Below are 24,718 nucleotides of genomic sequence, written 5' to 3' on the forward strand. Positions count from 1 at the left end.
GTTGTTTTTAGATTTTTTTTATTATTATTATTTCTTAAGGAGCTAGGAAAACAAGTAAACCAAATAAATTTAAACTTTTTTTTGTACAATGCAGTAATTTTAGAGAGCAGCGAAATGATAGTGACAGATACAAGACACAAACAGTCTTATGTGTTTCAAGGTTTGGTAGCGGGGGAGAAATTCCATTCAGGAACTGAATCAGGATCTGGTCTGTGCCACATATGCAGGATTATGGTTAAATAAAACAAATGTCTGGAGTTCCACTGTGGCAAATGTGGCTCCTTTATGGTTTGCAATTTGTCAGCGTTGATGCCACACTCAAAATAATATTACAATGTTGACATAGATATTAAAGAAGGAAATTACAGATGGTAACTATAGATGAATTAAGAAAAAACACCTTGCTTATTCAGCTAAGGTGCAAAACAGCAGGGCCAAGGATATGCATGCGTAAAAATGGAAAAACATAAGCTACAACAAAAAAAAATCTTCATGTGTGGAAACCATAGTTTACTGATTTTTAACATCAGTCAAAAAAGGAACAAAATAACTTATAGTAAATACAAAATAAATTCAAATCTTAAACTACTGGGGTGATGTCATCAAAATTATATGTATGTTGAATGTGAGCTTTTGCACATGTTCAAATCCTTTCAGACGTCAAAAGTAGCAATCAGCTTGACCTAAATTATGCGAGACAGAGCTTCAGATAAAACTAAGTTTGCATTCTGTCAAAGCACTTTCATTGGAGAGGTTTTATCTTGTCTGGAGGACACCTGCACGAAACCCTTCAAGAAGTTGTTTCGTTGCTTCTGTAAAATCAAAATGTTTCCTGCACAATTACCAAAGAATGGCAACACTGAAAATAAAAACACAAACAAAACAAAAAAAAAAACTAAATTTAACAATCATACAGAGGAGAAAAAGGAACGTCTCTTTACTTTCAAGAGATTTTATTTTCTAAACTGTCCTCCGGGTGGTACTGTTGGACCATTTTAATGGAGCTGACAAACTCGGACATGATCTCGTGGTGAGTAGCAGATGTAAAATTATTTCCAAGTGTTTGCTGTCTGTGAGATTGACGAGCGAGAGGGGATCATGTCCAGCAGGTACTCCCTCTGGCGGGCGTCGACGGTGGCTGACGTCTTGTGACCTGTCAGGCTGGGGTTCACGTAGGCCATGGTGACTCCTGCGAACATGCAGCAGACAAGCAGGTCAGGGTTTGAAACAGACTGCAAGCCATTGTAATGTTGCTTTCCAAGGTGAATTCAGAAAAAAAAAAAAGATGTTATGACTCTGAAAGCACCTGAGTTTACCACTTCTCAAGTTCCCAAAACAAGGAGATAGTCGTAGAGGGGGAAAAACTATGGATCATAGAGGTGAAACCAAGGGAAAAACATGAACCACCAACAGAGAAACTACAGGATTATTGGGACATATTGAGACTAAAGCCTCTTTCACACATGTATTCTTGACAATATCAGGAAAAGTCACTTCAGGGTGCTGTTTAATGTGGCCAGGTTTGGACGACTGGACAAATGTTGGATGACTAAAACTGGCTAAACCAGGGTGTTTTGCTGGTTACAATTAAATGTACAGCAAATATGAGAGAAGCAGGGCGATAATCTGCAGACGGCAACGCATACATCACACAGAGGTCTTCTAGGTAGATTCTAGAAACTTCAGGGTCCTTGGTTCAGGGTACCAGTGCATGTGTGAAAGGGGCTAACAGGAAATCAGAGAGAGGGATTGCCTTGTCCAAAAAGAGTGGTTCTAAAGTTTGTAATTTTATTTTCTCTCTGCTCAGTAAGATTAAGAAAAGAAGCCGTAAGATTCCACAGCAGCAGAAGAGTGGCACTAGCACATTGGAGGCTCTTGTTTTTGGACCAGACAGGAATTTGAGAGAGAGCAGACGTCAGACGCCAGAGTTGGGCTAGTGTTGCGATATAATGTGAGTCTACCTGTGTTACTGTTGCTCTGCTTCTTCCATGCAGTGGCTGAGGCACTACCTCCGCTGACATTCCTGCCGCCGCTGATCCCACTGCTGCTCACCTTTGAACTCTGCACAGAGCGGTGGGAAACATGGCCGTGCTTACCTGGCCGGCTGACCAAAGCTGCGGCCGCCACCGCACTCTGCAGCTGGGAGGAGGAGGAGAAGGAGTGGGGGATGCCCCTCACTCCAACTGAGGAGACACCGTGGGACAGCTGGCCCTGGGAGGTCTGGGGATGGAAGAGGGGGCGGAGTTAGACCTGCGGCGAGTGCCTCGGTGTGTTTTCTCCTTCAAAAGATGAGCCGCCACCCACCTGCTTGATGGAGTGATGCTGGATGATGCTGGCGCCCTGGCTGGCCTGGTGGTGGTGCTGCAGGGAAGATGCTCGGGCCTGCGCCTGCTTCAGCTGCTGAGACACAAGCTGCTCCGCTTTCAGCGACGAGGACGAGGAGCTACTATGGGAGACTGACGAGGATGTCTGCTGATAAATGCGCTGCTCTATTTCCTGCTCCTGTTGCAGCGCTTTGACAAATGCACCTTTCAGCCGATTGGTGTGCTCGGCTTTTAAAGCCTTTTTCTGGTTGGATGACATGCACTGTTCACAGAGGACGGCCCCGCCCTTTGCCTTGTCCTGCCTCCACCGGCAAGTAAAGTCAGTGTTGCACTGGCTGCACACAAACGGGTCTTTGACGACGGACTTGGAGGGTGCTACGCCCGTCTTTCCTGGATCGAGAGAGAGAGGGAGAAGTTTGCATGTGTGCGTTAAAATCGAGCACATGTAATCTGAAATCAAAGAGTCCAGGTTGTTAGAAGGAGAGAAAACCTGACAAAATGATTGGAATGCCAACACTTGATTGGAACTAATGTAACATGAGAGTCAAACTAATGACAGCATTCCATTCCTACGTAAAACAAATGAACCTGACCATGCCAGGCCCAAATCCATTGGATTTAATTTTGCATGATAACCTGGAAAAAACCCCATGGAAAAAAATGAAGATGGGGGTCCCTAAAAAAAGACTTGGAACAGGATTAGTCAAACATTCTGCCTATCACATCTTAAGGTAAATCATCTGTTGGAGTGACTTGAAAACAGTGTTGGGCTTGTTATTGGTGCAAGAGATGGGCTGAAAGCTGAATTGTGATGTACTGATGACTACTGCAGCGTTGCGAGTAGAGAAAACTAAGTGTCATTATCTGCTCTTCTCATCCTTTGTTGAGGAATTGTTGATCAGTTAAAATGAAAGTACAACTACTGCTGCCTCCACCCTGCGGCCGCCATTGTTTATCGGTTTGCGGTAGCTTCCTGTTTTTGCCACAACTAAACCCCCGCTGGAACTATTGCCTCTTTCTCCTCAAAGGCTAATTAGACTTTTGTTTAGCTAAAAACAATGTGGACTAGAGTTTTTTTTAATGATGAATTTGTGACAAGTCAGTCTTGAAATCAAGACAATCAACCTGCCTTTCACGGTTATGTCAGACAACAACAACACACCTCTGTGTACAGTGTCCAGCAGTTTCTGCACGACTTCCTCCAGTCCCACCAGGTAGATGAACTCATTGTTGGCAGCAGAGGGCAGGAAGTTAAACTCGGGAGCAGGAGGCTTGGGTGGGGGGATCTCCAGGAGAGCCTTCTCCAGTTGTTTCCGCAAAGCCAGTTTAGCTGCAGCTTGGCGGCTGGCCGGGGAGTCGTTCACACCGGCCATCGTCAAGCTTCCAGAAGAAGAGCCCTTTAAGGTGGATGCCGTGGCCTTTAGGGAGCCCAAGAAAGGAAAAACATTGTTGCTGAAGCTGATTTTTTTTCATCTTATTCAATAATAAATTGGCTTCAGATACCGAGTTGGCAAAAAAGGAAGCACTTCTATGCTTCCAGTTTCTCTCAATTCATTCAGGCAAAACCGAACTTTAAGGTGTTTCCAACACCTGCAAGACACTCACCAAGGTGGTGGCGCTGTTGCCGATTCTGATGAGGCCTGGCTGGACCAGGCCCCTCTGGCCCTGGCCAGCAGGAACTGAGGTCCTGGGGCCCAGCATCAGCGGAGGGGGACCTGAACCTCCCGAGGCAGCCAGCTGCTGCTGCTGCTGCTGCTGCTGCTGCTGCTGTTGCTGCTGGCGAAGAGCTTGAATCTGCTGTGGAGACACAGATATGGGCTAACCGGGACAATGAGGAGACGGTGGAGCAGGGGGACAAGGCAGTGGAGGACGAGAAGGAGACATCCATAGGACCAAAGTAAAGGGAGAGAGGTAGAGATAGAGAGAGAGAGAGAGAGGTGCAGAGAGAGATCATAAGTCTCAAGTTTGCCTTAAACTATTTCCTGCAGTTTGATTCAGCACCCAACACTCTGACTCTACCACAATTGTTTAAAAGTAGCATATGTCCGTGACAACACCGCAATATGTCTGTCAATGTGATACCATGAAAATAGACAATACAGTTACATTTCTGATACGAAATAAATACATGCTAAAACATTGAAAAACATTAAAAAAAGACTTACCTGTGCCCCTCTGACCAGCGGTGGCATGATGATCTGGGAGCCATGTTTTGACGAGAGCTGCTGTCCTCCTCTGACCAGTGGCGGGGGGATGACTGTGCCTGAACTGCGGCCTACCAGCATCTGGTGGGAGCAGATCGACAAACCTCAGGGTCGGAAGAGCACTCACGGGTGGCCTCAGTGCTTGTGATAGAGCATATAGGTGTCAAACTCTGGCCCGCGGGCCAAACTTGGCCCTCTGTGTCATGATATTTGTCCCGTGAGGCAATACAAAATCACTACTAGAGCTGGCCCGATGGTATTATATACAACACATGTACCGCTAATACTACAAATCCCAGAACGCTCTGATAGTACTTTGGAGCAGCAATCAGGACAGAACGATCATTGAAGGATATCATTATTACTTAATTTGTTTATTGCTGTTATTTTATTTTTTATTTATTATTAGCCCGTGGAAAACGGTGAGTGTTGAAATTTAAATCAGAAGGCTGTAAATAAAAAAAGAGGTATACCATTTTTATTTACATTTTATTCATTTTGATAAGTTTTTTTCATTTGAAATTTGATTTTTCATAAGTGCAATATTAAGTTATTTACATTGTATAGTATTGAACTTTGCTTGGTCCATATTCAGGATGAAGCAAAACTTGTTTGGGTCAATATAAAAAGGTTCACTGTTCCATTCTGGAGGAAGAGTTCTTTCAATAAATATCAATGTTGGCCCGAGACTTTGTCCACGTGTATTTGAGTTTGACACCTCTGGAGTAGAGCATTCACCTGCTGGGAGCCTTTATTGCTCGTAGCCGTTCCTCGAATGAGAGGAGGCGGAGCCGAGGAGCTGAACAGGCCGGAGGGCTGGGGGGAGAAGCGGAGACAGACGTCAGACAACAAACAGGATGCGTGAGGGGAATGAGGTGACGAGGGCGACGGCAGTGTGTTGACCTTCTGCAGGTTGTCTCTCTGGATCTGGCTCTGGCGGAGCTTCTTCAGCAGCACCAGCTTGGCCTCCTCCAGCCTCAGCTCCTCCTTCAGCTGCTTGATGATGCGCTCCCGCTCAGCTGGGCTGCTCTTCTGGACACAGCAGCACATCGTACCATCTTTGCATGAGGTATATTGCGTAAGGCTGGGGTCACCAACATGGTGCCCAGATGCACCAGGTAGCCCCCAAGGACCACATGAGTAGCCCACAGGTCTGTTCTAAAAAACAGCACAACTCGTTGAGCTGCGTCTAAAATTCAATTTTATCCAACCTTTATTGAGAACTCATTAACATAATCAGTATCAATGATAATATATAAGTCAAGCCTAACTGAGAAAATGTGTTATTTTACTGGTTGCCCTTCATACGACTCAGTACCCATGAAGTAGCTCTCAGCTTCAGAAAGGTTGATGACTCCTAGCGTCAGGTAGATGAACCCTGTCCACTGGATGGTTCCTATTATACAGCTGATCTGTTGGCGTTCTCTGGTGAGCACTTGAGACACCTCTGGAGGTGATTTAACACTGCATAAATAAAAGCTGATTGGCTGATCCAAAAAAACCAAAAAAAAAAAACATCTTTACAAATGTTTAGTTAGAAATAACCTCCGAGGCGACCCTCTCAATGATAAGTCCATCCGTACTTGGCTTGCTTTTCAGAAAGATGCACAGATCCCTCTCCTGGGTGAGGAACAACAACCCCAGCCAGCAGCCAACCTCATTCACAGGAACAATGTTTTTGTAAAAAGACCCAGAACTACTGTGTTCTGGAGATCTATAAAGTTGTTTTTTTTTCAGGATAATGAATCCTGAAATGGTGTGATATAGAAGTTGAAGATAAAAAGTAAAGATGTGAAAACGTGGAATATATTATGCAATATTTATATTACAGGATCTTTAAGTCTCAGTCTTTTGAGTCCAGCGTCCCAACTTTTCTGCCTTTGAAAAAACAAAAGCTTAACTTACCATGAGCAGGTCCGTGTCCAGCTCCTTAAAGTGACTGAAGCCATTCATTGGTGGGCTGGGGGAGTCGTCCGACAGGATGATGACATCATCATCATCATCATCATCTTCAGGAGACGGTGGACGCTTCTCTCGCTTGATGCTGCTGGACATACGCAGAAAATCACATTTAAGCTTCTGTACGTCATTGTTTTCAGCTGCCTCCACACTCACACTGTAAAAGTGGTATGCAAGTGGCAAACGTGACAAAGCAAAACAAGTGAGAGCCAAACCATGGGCCTGTTTTGCCATGCCCTCAAAACTGGAGGGAGTTCCTCCGCTGGAGTATCTGCAGCCCAGCCTCGGCCCAGAAGATAGGATTGAAAGTTAAGTCACAATTCAAACCTCCTGGGTTTTCTCATTAGAGGAGGGCCCTGGTTCACTTAAAACACTCTTTCAGTGAATCTGAAAAAACGCAAAAACAAAATCAGCCAACAACTTTATATGTTTAATGCTGCTGATGTGAGAAATGCTGTGCAAGTACTGATCAGTACATCACGGCTGTCTCCAACCTGAGCATCCACTCGCGTTGTTGCCGTTCACTAAGCTGTGCTCCTTCACCACAATTATAATTTATGACCAGAGGTTAACCTCCTGCACTATAATCTGGCAAGTCCAGACACACATCTTCTTAGCGCAGCGTCTTTCCACGTAGCAGCGCAGTGATAAATACCAAGTATGGGCAGGCCAGGACACAAGAAGTAGCTGTAGAAGTAGCAATAACGACCTTTAGGTTTGAATACAATAGGTTCAATGCAGATTGCACAAAGACCAAAGGCAATATGCAAAACATGGCAGGAGAAAAGGGGACCGGAGGAATGTGTGGTCTCATGAGGCATAAATCTCGTTACCACTGTTTGCTATGAATGTAGGTTTGTCAATGAATTCCACAGAAATGAGTAAAATTCCTCCTTAATTTCTGTTGCCTTCTTCAAGTTTTGGTATGCGCTGAAAGTTGACAGTTCTTGAAATGAACCCTTTGTGATGTCACAAATGGCAGTGGTGAGTGGCAGCACCCAGAGCCAGGCGTCGATCCTGTCCTTTTTAGACCAACTCGCAGACATCTTGTTTTGGTCTCCTTCCAAACACACAGCAGGTCTACAAATCATCAGCTTCAGCAGGGAGCTAAAAATGAGTTTTTTTTAGTAGGAGGCTGTAAACAGAGTGCTAAATACATCACTGTCTACCATTAATAACCCTGCATGGCTGCTACACCGGATTCAGGTATAATTTTTTCATATACATACAAAAATGAAACAACTACCATATTTTTGTCTGTATCGGGATGTTGCATGTGCAACAATCTGCCTGATGCATTCTGATGTGACCTGCACTGGGCTGCTTATATCATTCAAGGCTTGCTGAGGGTATTAAAGCATGTGGGAATCTTGGAGGCTCCACCGCTGTCTCCCGTGATTAAACACACAGATATAGCTTCACATGCAAAGCGGCCATTTAACTGCGGGCTATATGCGAAAGCGGCTGACCTAAATTCTTTGACTAGTGGCACTCAATAAAAAAAAAATCAAAAAAGAAAACCTATAGACCGTGAGTAATGTTCTCTTTTTAAAAGACAAGGACGGCTCCGCTGATTACTCAGGTTGCTCACGACCAGAACGCAAAAGGGATCCCGCAGCCGATGCGGGACATTGCGCGGCCTGCCTCTGCTCGCCGCCCAGCCTGTGTACGTGTGTGCATGTGTTAGTCTCTCCTCGGGGCTTAGCGCCATCATCACTTCCTGTGGATTAATCACTACTCTTCCAAAGAAGTCACATGACCTCAAAGTCACCGTCACGTGACACGCTCACTTTTCCTCCTCTCTCCCCCGACGTGGCCCCTCCCCTCTCTGCTCCTTCCACTGTGGAAACCATGGAAACAACCGGCTGGAACCGGTTTGTGACACACGGCTTCATTTTGTGCGAGGGGAGGTTTTTTTTTTAGGGTTCAGGTGGTGAGTGGGGGGAAAATGGAGGTGGACTCACTTAAACAGATCAAAGTTGACCTCAGGCTAGCTGCCTCCTCTCACCTCCACCACTGCTGCACTGTAACTTTATTGAACAACAGGATCATGAAAGTAACTTTGAACGCGACTTTCACATTTTCGTGATATTTCTTTTAGACTTGCAGTGGCGCCAAATAGCATAAGAGTGGGATGGCTCATATACAAGAACTTTGAAATCTCACTCGCAACCCTCCAATTGGAATTTGAAAACCAATCAGATTCCTTATATTCATGACTAAAGGACGTCATCCTTAGAATGCCAAGAATTAAACAAAGAAGAGAGGAAATTCTAAGGAGATATGCTGCGATACTCACTTTGATCGCATTAGCAACAGTTTCACCTAAACTGGGCAACATTGTTCACATTTAAAGAACAACAAAAAAACGTTAACGTAGCCAACATGCAGTTAAAATCCGAGCGGTCCACTTAAATGTGATGGATTGAAAGAGATTACAGGTTATTGTCTTCCTATCACAAACATTTCTACATGCTCTTTACAATGGGACACTCAGGGCACTTGACGAGAAGGAGTTTCTCACCCTCTGGAGGTGCTCATGTCCACTGGCTGCTCTGCTGTCTGAACTTCCACCTTGATGGTGGCCTTCACCTCGCCGGCTGTCAGCATTCCGTCGGCTGTCTTCGGCTCCGTGACCCGGGCCCGGCTCCTCATGTCCATAGCTTGCTCCGCCTTTACCCTGCTAGCTGTGTCATTGGAGTCAGTCCGAGTGTCCGAACCGGGTTCCACTCCTTCTTGTCTCTCCTGGTCATTCTTCGCCTGCTGAGAAGCTAAAGGAATCGCTGAAGGTAGAGGTGACCGGCTCTGCTCCCGCGTGTTCTCCTGCTTCAACACGTCCTGAGTCCGGTTCTGACCGTCCTCTGCAACCACAGCAGCGGCTGCAGGGCTATTTTGCACTTGTATTTCCTGTTCAGACGGCTCCAATTTGGGCTTTTTGCTTTCATTGTCAGAATTGGAGGGTTCCATCGACTGTGGAGTTGGATCCCTCTCCAGCGCCCTCTTCTGGCTGCGCGTCTGGCGGACAGCCTCCTCAGACATCCCCTGCAGGTGAGAGATATCCTGTTATACATCCTGACAGGATGTGTAGTGGTGCAAATGCGAGTGAAAGATGTACTTGTTGCATGAGATTTGTACGAGAGCCTTGGTGTAAAATAATTCACACACACATGACAATGAAAAAAAAGATCAATGAGTAAAAGGTTCACGTCGTCATCAGTCCAATGCTGACTAAAACATATGTTTAATTTTTAGCAGCACAGGAACGCACGTTTGCACAATGTAGGCTTTGCAACACAACTCTGGCTGTCTTTACAGCTGGAATTATTATATTTTTGCAAATTGTACAGCAATCAGACAGCACTTAGCTACGTGAAAGCACCAGCGTAAATGATCTATGTTGAAGATATGTTAGGCTGAACTGTAACATACTTACACAGTCTGCAGAACCCCACTCAAGTCACGAAGGAGAGAGTGTTTTTGAATGTACGTCCACAGAGTACAAAAAATGGCAACAGTTGAACGCAGCCGGGGCAGAAATCAGGCCAGTAGGCAACATTGGTGTCCTTCTCGAGATGATTCTTTATTCCTCACAGCTAAAACACGGCACTGCACAGACCACTTTTGACAACATGTCTTCACACACTGAAGAAGATATTTTGCTTTTAGTTTGTATTGTGTAGGAAATTAAAAGCTGTCTGCAATTAAAAAAAACAAAACTTGCAAACTCATCACCGACGTCTGAACTGTGTCATTTCACGACTGTCACTCAGATTCATACAAACAAAACTGACCTTCACTTGACTGAGGGGAACAAACTGTGACTGAAGTTTCACCTCAGACAAAACATGTCGGGAAGCCAGGAAGATCACATGGCCGACACGGTGACTGGAGCGTAACATTTTTTCAGACGTCAGTTCCGCAACAGAACACAATATGGGAAAACACCTAAGACAGTCCCAATTCAGGACGAAGCACAAAGAAAAATGAAACGCACTTTTAATTAATAAAGAGGGCGAACCTAAGAGACGCTGCAGCCAGACATCAAACAGATGGCGAAACACAAAACCGTCAACATATCAGAGCAGACGGAAGTCAAAACACAGTATTTCAGTAATTCGTGGGGAAGCAAATATATATATTTTTTAAATTGACTTTAAACTCTTTTAACATAACCTCTCGGTCTTTCCGTCAAACACAGATGATGCGTAACATCCACTGACGTTGTTGACGATGTCACCGACTTCAATCCTGCCAGATGTTGACATCCGGGGGTCAGTGAATGGGCCGTTCGCTTCGACGGCTGAGCAGTTATGGGCTATTACATGCTTAAAGTACATGTTGCATACGGATGTGCATTAGCCCTGGCCCTGAAACCCATCCCCCAGGTCAGAGTCGGGTCAGAATGCAGAGACGAAACACAGGAAGACGACAGACCACATGGGTCTGTGTGTCTTAATGGCTTCCATTACAGCTGGCTCACATGTGAGCACCTCTACCACATTTTATCTGTGTATATTTGTATTCACACACACACACAAGGAATATACATCACACTCTGAGAGAGTCAGTGTTAGAATGAGTGGATCTCGACAGAAGGAGTTAAGGCAAAATCCTAATAAAAAACCCTGCAATCCATGCACAAGAGAGCTCGACAGCCCGTCTCGACACCTTCTTAGCATCCAAACCAAAGTGAATGTGTCCAACACTTGTATTCCTTTCTGTCTGAGGAGCGTGCACGCCTCATGCAGAATTTTGAACACGTGTGAACTTCTCAAAGTCTCCTTCTGCTGGAGCTGTTTTTGCATCTCTTTTTGCACAAAGCCAAACGCTTCCAGGGAAGAGTGCGTACACGTGCACGCTGTTTTATGCTCTTCTTAAATACATCTCACCCCACCGCGCTGCTGACACTAGTTTTTCACCAGCCACATTTTTGGAAGGTTTTCTTTAAGAATGAAGCCTTAAGTTAAGTCATCTACATACGATAATTTATCTAGATTATATCTTATATTGTCTACAAAAAGACAAGGACAGTCAATCAGTGCGTGCTCTCACATTTACGGATCAACACTCGTCAGGTTTTTTTTCGTTCCCAAATGTGTGCCATACATGCAAGGATAATACTGCTAATATGCACATTATATGCAGAGTTTTGCTGGAAGTTTCTGACTAAGACAGCAATAAATAAAACACGTAAACACATGGCCCAAAAAAAATTGGGCCGTGTGTTTACGTGTCTCCTGTGCAGTTGAGTCATCAACTTCTGACACACAGCAGCCCGTCAGACACACAAAATGCTAAAATAACCGAAAGTATGACTTTATGAAGCAGAGTTAATATCGCGCTTGTGCTTTGAAATCTCTTCTGGATGATAGATGACAGGAATAAATGCCTGACTTTGGATTGGGGTAAAAACAACAACAACACCTTAGACTCTGTTGTTAGCACAGTTTACACATCGATTAACATTATCAGGTATGAAGGTCCAATATTACTCAAAATGAAACCTAGCAGTATTCCCTGACCATAACATGCATCCCTGACATTCCAAAATATGAGAAAAGTCCGTACTTCACTTCTCTATTTGGCTCCACTTTTCAAAGTGTGTTATAACACAAAGTTCTGGAACGTAGCCCTTTGTGATGCCACAAAGGGCATTGATACCTCTCTCAGGTTAGTGACAACAACCCTGGCCAGGTGTTTGTTCTACTCTCTGAAACTACCTCATGCCTGAGCCAAACATGTGGAAGGCTCAATAAAGCACTGTTTTTAGCAGGAAGCTTTGTGTGGGAGGCTGTAAACAGCGAGCTAAATATGCTCTAGACCTCTGGATAGCTTAATAGTTTTTTGATAGTGAGACAGCCATAGAAGACTGTTCTACTGGAATCCAGTACGAAACACAAAGATCCAAAAATGAGGACATATAGGGCCTTTCAACGCTGATAAATTACAAATCCAAACTGGAACAATACTGCTCTCTGAACTTTACTGCAACTGACGCTGGCTGATGTGAAACGGGCTAAAGGTAAACATGCTACAAGGGTGTTTTTTTTTAAGTATTCAGGATGTCAAACAGAAAGCAAACAAGAGCCCAACACTTGGACCTGTGAGGTTTACCGGTTGATTGCGGAGGAAGACCCTGCATTGTTTTGTGCTGAATCATATTCGCATGTGTATGTGACGAAATGGAGTCGCACCAACACTGAGTCTGCCGTGGCCTCAGTCTGCGCTGCAGGAAGCCGGGGCTTATATTTTTTGGTAGATGGGGGGTGGACAACAATTAACCCTCGCAGACGACTACTCAGACTGTACGCCCTCCTTCCCCCCGCCCCTTCCTGTTCCCAGAATGGCTGTGGCAGTGAACATATTGCACACACACACACACACACATTATATCCATGTTGTGCCAGCACCACGCGCGCGTGTACATGTGCGTGTGGACTCCTGGCGCAACGTGCCGAGAAATCATCTGATAACAGAAAGCTGACTAAGTCGGGTTTTTTTTTAATACTCTGACATCACTGAGACACACATGACATGACCCTTCCCAGGATTCATTGGGACACACAAAGCACTTTTCCTGAGAACCGGTTTAAACCGGTTGGCGTGTGTGTGTGCGTGTGTGTGTGTGTGTGTGTGTATGACCGCAAGAGAAGCTGAAGCTAGTTTTAACCCTTCAGGTGCCGGGGCAGACGCCGGGCCTCCTCAGTGACGGCCATTATACAGTGTGAGTGTCTGTGTGTGTGTGTGTGAGAGAGTGCGTGTGTGCTCGGGGGGAGGGGCGAGGGCTATGGTATTATTAATACTGATGTCTACAGCTTTGAAATGATGCTAAGGGAAGAAGTCCAGCATGGGATACACGCTCACACCTCCTCCCCCACCCCCCACCTCACTCGGCCACCCGCACTATCTTTGTAACAGGGGATGTTAATGGCGGACAGGTTTCATATTACATCTCCAAGGAAGTTAGACCCCTTCCAATCAAGACGCCACCTCCCTCACCCTCCACCCCCAACATGGCGAATGGACACTCCACCCGTGTCACTGAGGCCCACGCTCGGACTCCCCAGCGACGCCTTTAACCTCGAGGAAAATCAAACTTTGCTCAACTTCACGTCTCATCCAAATTCAAGTCAACGCGCAAGCAAACTGGTACTCCCATCACGTGTGGGAGCCAGACTTCTCTTGTCTGAATCAGGCATTATTTGAACTTTTCTTTTTTTAAGTTTAGTTTAGTTGATATATTTCACTGCACTGTTTGTCATGAGATGTTCAAATGGAGTGGAGAATCTCAAAAACAACCTCAATCGATACTGCAAAGACATTTTGGTGTTGGGTGTGCTGACGTTGTGTCCTTGGCTGCCACTCCACATGTTTTAATGGAAATCTATCCTCAATATCAAAAGTAGAATGATGCTGCATTTAGACAGAGGCAAAGAAAACAAGGTGAACTTGCTGCCCAGATACACTGATTCTCTAACCACAGATAAAGAAAGGCAATGTTCTTTGTGATGCATTCACAATTGTAGGAGTGAAGGACTTTTCTGTACAGGGTACAAACTGTCACACTTTCAGTGGCTGTGCTTGTATCAAAGACACAGTGTTTCAAGACAAATCAGCCCAACTGGAGAAACTCCCGGAAGTTATTATAAATACAGCAATGGCATGTGATGAACAGTATAAAGCTCTTACAGTAATAAGGGTTCCTCTTACTCCAACTGCAAATGTGCAAACGATGATGACAGCAAACGGACAGTCTCATCACCTCCTGATCAATTTATTTTTTCTTCATGTCTGATCCAAACTGTTGCCACAGAAGTTTTTCTGAAAAAGTCATGCGTAACAAAACATCAGGTTATGGCGAGACTGCAATGCGAGACAATCGGAGTCATGTGGTTTCAACTTAAATTAAAAGTAAAAAATAGCTCTTTGTGGACTTTAATAAGGTATTTCTGAAGATTAATAATCTCCAACACTGTATGCTACCTCACAGAAGGATGGAGTTTAGCACAGCTTTTCTAATCCACGTCCAAATAGTTATAATAATAGTTATAATATCATTCACATCTGAACACCTACACTGTTATTTCATCCCAGTGACGGCTACCATATGATCATGTTGCTCTATACAGGTTTTTGACACCTGACATTCACAAACACAACATGGATAGACACTTTGATCTGGCTTTGTATAGCTCGCCCTATCAGGGAATGGCTCGGCAGAATCCACAGTCCATGCACACCTGTCTTGTTTTTTCTTTTCTTTTTCTTTTTTTTTTTTTTAAGTCCCCCTTATTTATCTCCTCACTTGCGGCTCACTTGAGCCATCAGTCACTCCATCAACTGTCATTCGGGCTGGCAGATTCACGCTCAACTGTCACAGACGTCTGGCTACACACGCGGCTTGCGGTGAACATTTTATTTACCCACTGACAAAACGTTAACCTGTCAAAAGATCTTCCACGGAGCAGGTTTTTTTGAGGGCACAGTCTGTAAAATGCTGTATTAACTGATGCAGGGTTTTACAAATGTACCAATCACTAGGATACACTTGTACATAATGTGTGCCAGCAACGATGGTGGAAGTAACTGTGACAAACTGAAACTACTTTGGACCAGTCTCAACAACCAGAACCAACACTTGCTGCAATGAACAACCTCATCTCTTCAGAGGCCACTGCTTACGCATCAATATGCACCTCTGTCTATACAAGATGGGCAACTGAAAAGCAAAGGGCTGCCAATAAAGTCTATCAGATGCAGGCATAGAGGCCTGAGCAGACGAGTGGCCCTGTGACCCCGCTGGTCATGTGCAGCAGCTTAATGTGTGGTCAAAAGACGACCCTCTCCTGAACAGTAGGTGATTACACAACACTCTGGATTAGTCTCAGTGTTAACAAAGTGTTTCAAACTCAGGAGCACTCTCCTGGCTCACTCAAGTATTGAAGTTCCAATACTGTGTCCCGTGTAGGTGGGGATGTCAAATGGTGGCCGTTCAACTCTGACACATGTTACAAGCAAGAACATTTCTTCAGCACCACCCAATGTGCATGTCCATGATGAAACATCAACCACACCACTGCATTTATATACTGTTGCACATTGTTAATTAGAAGGATCTTGAACATGTTGTACATAATGATCAGCAACAGTTCAGAAGAGAAATTGGTTAAGAATGTTAAGGTGGAAAATAAACATTGTCACTTCATCTTAAGTACATGTTTACAATCCCTATTTTCCCACTTCTTACAAAAGTGAAAACATTTTAGATTTTGGACCACGACTATTTTTAAGTAATTTAAAAAAAATGTTTTAATTATATAAACAGATGATGCTAAACTTAAAATAATGTGTAAAAAATTGTCTAAGCAGCAACACCTCAGAATGCTAACAAGCACAGTTACTTACTACCTCCAGATTCCTGATAAAGAACATCATGTTGCATGTCCAACGTAAATCCTGATTTGTAAATGTTATAAAGCGCTGCGCACACCTCTTAAAGCACAGCAGGTAAATGTAATTGTGGTGTTACTGCACCTTTATAAAAAATAAAATAAAATAGAAGTTCAATAAAATTGTTTATGCGTTACTGATGTATAATCATTTCATACAGATTAAGAAACAGGAAGCAAAGTAACCTGTGCCTCCAAAAAAAGTAAAAAAAAAAAAAAAAGTACGTAGGAATGCCTGCTCTCCATTTGCAGCACCGGCTCCCTTCATTTTTTCTTCATTAAAAATTAAAAACGGCTTTAACGGCATGAATATAGTGCGGACAAACACCAGTGTCCACCGGTTCGATGGCCCAAATACCTCTCCCAAAACGGCTGCAAGTCGTAGAACTCCAGTGAATAGGAACCTGTGTTGAGAATGCATGTGTATGTGCTCGTCTGGCTCGAGAAAGGCAATGTGTGTGTGTGTGTGTGTGTGTGTGTGTGTGTGTGTGTGTGTGTGTGAGTGAGTGTGTGCGTGCGTGCGTGAGGGAGCGTGTGCCGGAGTGTGCGCTTGTGTGTGTGTTCAGCTTTAAGAGGAGGAAGACTACGGTTGTCACAGAGAGAAGTAGGAAGATTAGCTACCAGATAGCAGAACCAACACTGGGTGCCAAGGGGCTTAAAAGCGGGCAGCGGCGTCAGTCCACCATTGCAACGTTCATCCCAACACTCCCAGCACGGTCCAAATCAAAGTCAGCCCTTTAAAAACTAAACCCAGCCCACACTACATGTGCAACCAGCCGGCTCCTTTTCAATATTGACATCGCCGCGGAGGTGGCGAACGTGTTATTAGTTAGCGGGCTAACATTAGCTAACGTCGCCCAAACAACAACAACAAAAAAAATAAAAATTACATGTATATGAACGCGCCACCACTTGGGCTAGCGCACTTGGTACCGGTCCACTTTGCGGCTACCGGCAGCGTCAAGTCCAGCTGCCCGGGGTCCCTCAGTAGTTCCAACATCCAGACCCACGGGGAACCAGAACCGAGCCCGGATCGCTGACCTGCAACAACCCGATGCAGGATAGCCGAAAGCATCCACGTATGCGAGGAAGGCGTACAAAAAAACCCCCCAAACTTTAATTCCTCTGCCCTAAAGAAGTGAGTCTCGCCGAAAGTGTTTACCTGAGCGTCCCCTCCCGATGACAAACCGAGTCGGAACTCATAAATTTCGTCGACCGGCCCACGGTCAGCTTGCCGCCGCCGACGCCGCCGTCTCCGTGGAGCCGCCGGGCGAAGAGCCGTCCTAATCCTCACCTCGATTAACGATCTCCACTACATATAATCAAGTCCACGGATCGGAGTTGGGGACTGGTTCACGTTTAAAAAAACAAAAAAACAAAACCCAAGGTTTAAAATTCAATAAATTTCTACGGCGACCAATCCCCCCCTTTCCGTCTCCCCTCTCCCCGGTGCTCAACCTTTGGCTCTGCGGAGAAGTGTTACTTTTCAACAGCCCATCAGCTTCTTTATCGTCACAGATAGGTGGAGGAAAACCTGGCTCCTCTCGACGACTCCGAATAAAAGGCTCCCCTCGATCCACTCTCGAAAAAACTTCCGACTTCACCTCAGTCAACTTACCAGGTCGCCTCGTCACCCCTTCTTTGCCGATGGCCCGCCGAGGAACGTTTAATCTGCAGTTAACCTCGTTAAATCGTTGCTTTTAAGAAATCCTGGGGATATCCTCTTTTTTCGGCCCTCCCCGCTGCCGCGTCTGTTGCCAAATAATGCGCCTCAACACACATGGAGCCGCTGCGTCCTCTCAGTGGGCATGCGCACCTCGGCATACCAGGGCGACGGGATCACATCATGTAAGCCTCTGACCACCAAGGGCCAAAGCAGGACGACAAACAAAAATGTCCTGGGCCCTGTGGCTCCTCGGGTTGACCCATGACTGTGCCAGCAAACACAGACATGCCCTATAGCACACACACACACACACACACACACACACACACACACACACACACACACACACACACACACACACACAATGCTCCCTTAAGAATCTATAAACCTGGAAGTTATTGCACATTTCCTTGTCAGGATCTTCATTGCCTCTTCTACAATAAACGGAGGACAAACTGAAAGTTGATGTAAGTTTAATGCCGGTTGGGTGCACAAGCTGTGTCTGATTATACAAATTCACATGTAGCATTTGAGTGTAACAATCTGTAGGGTTTATTGCCATTTACACAGGGAGAAAGTGGGAGAAGACCTATAACAAAGCAGCAGCGCTGTTATGATATACAGTGAATATCAACCAGGGAGTTCAACTGCTTTGTCTCATGGACAGCAAAGAAGGTGTCTCAAGAAGGGCCACAGACCCCATGAGAATATCTCAATAAAGTGATTCTGACCTTGCTCTTAATTATCCCATGTTGGAACAATATCCTACGGAAAACTGTAATTATTGTCATACACAGTGAACTAAGGGACACACTCCATGAAGTGGACTTGGACATAAACTTCATCATGTGTAGATCATTTGTTGTTGGAATGGATGGAGACTGGAAAGTATTGCAGTGGGCAGTGTGGGCAATTAATTCAGTAAATAAAATAAATAAGTTGACTAATAAAATAATTAGTATTAGTAATAATTCTGTTAACCATAGTTTTAATGCAAACTTACAGATGCACAAGCATCACTTCAGAATTTTTATCCCAACTTCGGCATCATGTAATTATTCCATGTCATTGATAGACCCACGGTCCTGCAAAGATTTACACAATCACCTCAAGCATGCAAATCCAGACGGACAACATGAGGAAACATGGGCAACATCAGCTTCCATCCTCGATTGTTGTCCTTACAGTATACAGTGTATGTGGCCTACTTAACAGAAAGGATGAACTAGGACACTATTGATAACAGCAGAGCTGCATTCACAGTTGTGGCCAGATTCATATAAAATTCTAGGGCTCTAACAGCAGGGTTACAACAGGGCTGCTTTAAAAGATCCAGTGGGTCCTACTCTTTCATGACAAGACTTTCAAACCAATCCAATGAACGGAACTAATCATCTGTCATCCACAAATACCCAGGAAAACACACGTGTACACACACATGCCTGTTTTTTGAAATACCTTGATCTAAGAGTAGCTGGTTGGCAAAGAGTGACGTGGGAAGGGGCTGTTATTCTCTCACAGGTAGGGGGGGTTGGTGTGTTTGAGTGCTTTGTCAGCGTTACCCTGCTGTTCTTTAAATGACAATGAAGAGGTCTCTCTCGATGATGCTGTGTCATCAGGTCTGATTGTTCCCTTCCTCTCATCCTACCACTCTGTCTCCGGGGCCCGCAGATTGTCTCATACAAGCAATCAAATCTGCACCGAGGGGCCATCGTCTCATAATCGCTCTGGCAAAATTAGCAAAGCTGTACAGGCACTCTTTGGTTCTTCAGATTTAATGGGTCTTCTGGTATCTGTTACCTACATGTGTCAACATTACAAAGATAAAACATCCAGGAGCCAAAAGGGTCCGGTGATGGTTCATTCGTCTGGGAAAACATATTTTGTACTAAACTGTAGCTGATACTCAATATAAGAAAAAAAGAAAAAAAAAAGGGGGGGGGGGGTTCTTTTGGGAGTTTGTCAGGAAGGTAAGCTTTCATATTCTATTCTTTTGGAGACATGAATGCCAGTAGCTTACTTTACTGTAGTCAATATGACCGAAATGGCCAGCCTCACCACAATTCAATGTGGATAATGAAGACAAGTAATGGGATCAACAAGGTCATAAGTTTTGATGCCCAGAGTTCAAATGCTCAGGACTAGGGGACATTTTTTCAGTAATTTATATGAGTGGTTTAAAACAGTACACACAATCTACTCGATTTCAAGACACAAATGTTAAAAACAAACTAATATGATGTCAATGTTTGGTAGATAGCCAACAGCTATCAGATATATCATGTTAAGCTAGCCACAAATTGTACACATGAAAACACGAGGTTGGCTGGAAAAAATAAATTTTCCCAAACTTCTGAGTCAATCTGAGTACAAGTGTTAATATTTTGTCACAAGCAAGGCTAATGGCTGCCTCTTGCAAACATGACAGCCTTAACTTAATATCATGAAGCACTGTAACAATGCAGGAAGTAGCTGCTGCAGTCACAATCAAGACGGGCTGACAATTTGGCAGGAAATGACTCCTTGCAGCGGTGTCCAAAGCACCTACAGCATCCCAAAAACGTTCTACTTTCCGTGCCTGAAAATAACCCCAAAAGCTGGTAGGCACAAATAAGAAGTGGTGCACTGTATCGCGTACACGTAAATGAATAAATGAATGAATAAACAAAAAGCAAAGTTTTGGTGTGATTAGAAACTAAAAGCTAACATCCTGACGTTGATGACAAATGTTTTGTCAAAATACTTCATAGGGGAATTGGTTTAAATTGTGCCCCATCTTCTGGGCTCCAGAATTATAAAGGAGGTAATTGGAAACCACAAGCATTTTGACCTTGAAGGTTGGTCACTCAGGAAAGCGTGAAAAAAACCCAATAGGACCACCCACGGTGATCATTACCCACTTCAGTGGCTGGTACAAGAGTGCATATATTTTAATGAGGTAACATAAGGTAAAATAAATCCTAAAGAAAAATGTATTACAAGAAAAAATATGAGGCAGGATGAAATGTGATGAAATGCCCAGGTGGGATTTGTTGTTTGTTTGCTCTGCCCCCGAGCTTAATGCATATGAAATTAAAGTACAGAAATTCCAAGAGTCATTACTCTGCAGCTCTTATTGATTGTGAAATCACAAAGGTCGTTATGCAACATTGCACTGTGTGTGTGTGTGTGTGTGTGTTTGTGTGTGTGTGTGTGTGTGTGTGTGTGTGTGTGTTGTGCCTTTCTCTCGAATCCAATACATGAGAGGTCTCATTATCAACTTTTAGTTCCAAGGCAGTTTCTCAACAAGCTAACAAAATACTGAACAGAAAAAAAGAAACAGCTGCTAAAATAAATAAATAAATAAATAAATAAATAAAACAAAATAAATCATTTAGATCTGTTTAAAAAACATTGATTTTTTTCCAGGCTCAGTAACTTGTCACCTATAGTTATACAGTCAAAGCTTTAGTGGGGCAAGTTAAAGATAATCATCAGCAGGTGGACACACTTTCTATTTATCTTTTCAACCCGTTGAACAACTTTTGGCTCAAACATGAAAACTGTCAGATTATAGGCCACGATGACGCTGTGGCTGAAATGTCTCATTCTTGCTTTTACAGCATGATTTGTATTTATGTAGGTGCTGATTTTACTTTTTTTCTTTGCAAGTTTAGACTCTCCAACAAAGATCACGTCCCATGTTTTCACAGGCCATTTTCAAATGACAGCCATCAAAGTTTCCCAGTTATGTTTAGATTACAAGGCCCCCGATTTACACCGACCCCTACCTAGTGTGACAGCTGAATACAATCTTTTAGAATATTCTCATTGAATATACAGTAACTGTGTGGTAGAAGCATGTTTGCATGCAGACCTTTATAATTCTAATTATAATAATATAAAAGTGGAATGCAGTTAGTAGTCAAATCATTGTACCACTTAATTTTAATTATAAAAAAATGATGATTTAAATACTAAAAATTGTTTTCAAAACATTCATAGACATTACACAAAAACACATAATATATATAAAGATTTAAAAAAATGAACACAAAAAGTGATTCAATAAATACTTTTCTTGGCGTTTTGAAAAACTGAACACTAATACATGACTAATAAACTGACTCCTCTAGATAAACAAACTGGATTGAGAGGTAAATAAAGCCCAGGTTTTTTTATGATTCTGAAATGTAATAATGGTTCAACTATTGCAGACAAAGCAACAAAGTCCTCTGGTACAATGGAAAACAACCATGCATATATTTGGTTGTTAATTGTCATCCAGGCCATTGTAGTCTTGGAGGTTAAGTTAAAGCAACTAAGACTATTTTTTTTAACATCTTGAAGATGTTTCACCTCTGATGAGAGGTACCACAAGCCGCTCCAGCTGCTTGAAACTTAATCTTCAACACAACATTACATTTTTAAACTCTTATATATTGACATTATCTGAAAATAATCTTGATTAAATTGACAAAACTTGAAAAAAATATGTGCAAACATCCTTATAGAACAGCATTCACAGTGTAATTGCATGATCACATTACCTTGCTATTACTGCCATCTAGACTCTTTGTAACATGTCCAAAGCAGAAAAAACATTCACGGGCGTGAGGATGGAATGGTGAGACTCTAAAAGGAAATGCAGTCAAGCAGCAAATAGACTGAATATCAGTGTCCCAAAATCCCAAAGCCAATATCCAAATACTGTGATAATGCCTTTTACTGTACCTTCAACACATTAATAAACTCTGAGTGTTAAGTTAGGAAATGGTTGCAGGCTCTGAATAAGACTCCAAATGTTCTTCTGTCATACAATATCATATTCGGCATTATGTTATATTAGAAATGAACATTGATTACCTCTGTTGTTCTTGTTTGCATTGTTGTTAATAGTTCATGATGGATCCTGTCTTACAATAACGATGGGACTACTTGCAGTGGCTAGCAAACAAAACTCAGAGTGAAGAACTAAACAGAGACAGGGAGACTATCTCAAACCTTTCTTAACATAAACAGAATACGCAAAAATATCCATAAATCAGTGCCTTTGAAGTATGTAGTTTCATCTTTTCAATGCAAAAGACAAAATCTGCATATCCATTTACTTTCTTTTGGAGCTGATCAACTGTAAATGCTTTCCAGGAAAACTCAATTACTTAAAAATCACTCATGATGCCCCAGTGCCCGAATAAATGAAGGTATGCACTGCATGGATGCCTGCCAAATGATATAGTACAGCCTCTGATTTCATTATCATGCCCCCTCTTCCTCTTACCCTTTCACCAGCTCCTTCTCCTTTTTTGGTCATTTTTGTTAATGTCACGGTCGCTGCATTTACTCTCCTGTCGGTTACCCCTGCAAGGATGGGATCCCAATCTCAGAGCAGACAGTCAAGGCTGGTAGTCAGTCCATTGTGAAGTTGTACATGTACAAGAGAAAGACCGTCTGTCCGCTGGAACGCTGCATATTATATTTATTACAAAATCCAGGGTGGGTTGAACAAAGTAATTGTTATGAAAGTAAATAAATGAATTAAGAATTTACACTAATGAGGTTGAGTTCAGGAGGGCTACTGGCTCCTACGTGGCAATCAACCCCTTCTGATTCTCAGCATGGGACACCTTTAGTATTAAATCAGCTTTGTTGCAGGCAAGATGAGTTAACAATGTGACTAAGAACAACTTCTGCTGTGCATATTACACAGATGAACAGTCGGTTCATTGGGTCTCATTGTAGTGGTCCTTTTAACAATAACAGCTGCAGTAATTAGTGTTCTTTATGTTTTCTGAATCAGCATAAAACATGAAACTAACTAGTTTCACACAAAACGTTTGGAGTGGGATTACTCTCTGCAAAGGCTTGCAGAGTCTGGCAGAAACTCACTTAGCGGTATGTAGACAATTACCAGATTAATTGATTAATTGTAAACAATTGTGGACAGCACCTGGTGTGTGGCTATGAAATAAGAGGAAAATCATTATTCAAGAACTCTTAGATTCCTCCTATGTGAAGGCAGACACACAACGCTTCCAGGGAGGAAGCTTGGGAACAGACACAATCAGCAAAAACAGTATGATCTAAAAGTGGTGAGAGACTCACCTGTAGCACAGCAGCGGTCAAAGCTTCAGCATTATCCATGCAGCTCATCAAGATGGAGCAGAGCTACCAATAGAAAGAAAGAAAAGACCTATCAACAACAGCATTTATAGCAGTAATATTGGCTAGTTTTATAGAACACTGAAGAGAGTGGATCTGCAAAAACCCATTTACCTCAAAAACAAAAAGAGCTCAAATTCTACATAAAGGTGTGTTCCTTTACTCAAGGAAAAACAAACAAACACGCAAACCAGCAGTGTGTGAAGCTGGGCAATGTGACTGGCACACAACCTGTAAGACTGCTGGGAAACCAGAGGCATCTAAATACAAAGACAACTCGCCATAACCCTGTATCAAATTGCTGAGTCATACTCCAGAACACACTCGTGCTACAGAATGCCACTGCTGTGCACATCTACAGCTGCGGGATTACCTCTTGCAAAGCCGTGGCCTTGTGTCTGGTGACCAGCGACACATGACAATGCACTCTAGCAGGGAGACTTGGCACAAGTTTTGCAGAATCCACCAGGTTCTTAAACAGACACAATAGATGAGGACAGAGGTAGACAAAGCAGAGAGTGATGTATTTTAGTCATAGCTGTTTTATTGCTTAGTCTCAAATAACAGTATTATTACAGGTCAGAGATAAATGCACCTACCAGATGGCAATAAAACTCTGAGCAAGTACTTTGTGTTTCAAACTGACAGATCTGCTATCACTCATTAACACATTTTGATATAAATCAAAATTGAATAATTATTTACGGAATTCAACTTTATGACTTTCAATTATTTTGAACTCTTGACTGTAAAACTGACACACAGCTAAGGTTCTGTTCTCCTGGATCTTCTTCCGGCGCTGCGGAAAGCAGCGACAGTTGTGTGGCCTTACTGCCATCTTCTGGATCTTCTACCTAACTACTTCACTTATTTATCCCCTCACACACACACACACACCACCCATGCACTTAAAACCAATACTACTCCATAAAACTACAGCCAAATATATTTTCAATTTAAAAAAAAAAAATTCAT

At 43.2% G+C, this 24,718-nt stretch overlaps 1 protein-coding gene across 9 annotated transcripts; it reads right to left on the reverse strand.

Annotated features, from left to right (window-relative positions):
- Positions 1-24,515, reverse strand: LOC142885080 (transcriptional repressor p66 alpha-like). 9 transcript variants are annotated; one of them, XM_076021204.1, is made up of 13 exons: positions 24,343-24,515; positions 24,117-24,215; positions 23,687-23,749; positions 9,012-9,529; positions 6,434-6,575; positions 5,432-5,560; positions 5,267-5,344; positions 4,490-4,609; positions 3,930-4,142; positions 3,487-3,742; positions 2,305-2,714; positions 2,097-2,220; positions 1-1,189 (listed from the first exon to the last, which is right to left on the reverse strand). In XM_076021204.1, exons 3-13 carry the CDS (start codon positions 23,732-23,734, stop codon positions 1,050-1,052), a joined length of 2,178 nt encoding a protein of 725 aa, XP_075877319.1. In that variant the 5' UTR covers positions 23,735-23,749; positions 24,117-24,215; positions 24,343-24,515; the 3' UTR covers positions 1-1,049. The 9 variants fall into 9 exon arrangements, with proteins under 9 accessions (XP_075877319.1, XP_075877313.1, XP_075877314.1 ...); XM_076021198.1 differs by having other exon boundaries at positions 1,962-2,220; positions 5,432-5,557; positions 24,343-24,514; XM_076021199.1 differs by having other exon boundaries at positions 1,962-2,220; positions 3,930-4,118; positions 24,343-24,512.
- Positions 24,516-24,718: the final 203 nt, after the last annotated feature.

The sequence above is a fragment of the Nelusetta ayraudi genome, unplaced genomic scaffold, assembly GCF_046127955.1.
Source record: "Nelusetta ayraudi isolate G7.1 ecotype Tasmania unplaced genomic scaffold, CSIRO-AGI_Nayr_v1 ptg000011l, whole genome shotgun sequence".
Classification (NCBI taxonomy): domain Eukaryota; kingdom Metazoa; phylum Chordata; class Actinopteri; order Tetraodontiformes; family Monacanthidae; genus Nelusetta; species Nelusetta ayraudi.

What these genes read in the sequence shown, in the direction of transcription:
- LOC142885080 (XM_076021196.1), bottom strand. Translation starts at nt 23,734, where the DNA reads ATGAGCTGCATGGATAATGCTGAAGCTTTGACCGCTGCTGTGCTACAG. An exon ending in CGCTGGTCAGAGGGGCACAG is followed by an intron (nt 4,143 to 4,489) that starts GTAAGTCTTTTT and finishes TGTCCCGGTTAG; the next exon opens with CCCATATCTGTGTCTCCACA. An exon ending in GCAGAGCAACAGTAACACAG is followed by an intron (nt 1,190 to 1,961) that starts GTAGACTCACAT and finishes GCATGTTCGCAG; the next exon opens with GAGTCACCATGGCCTACGTG.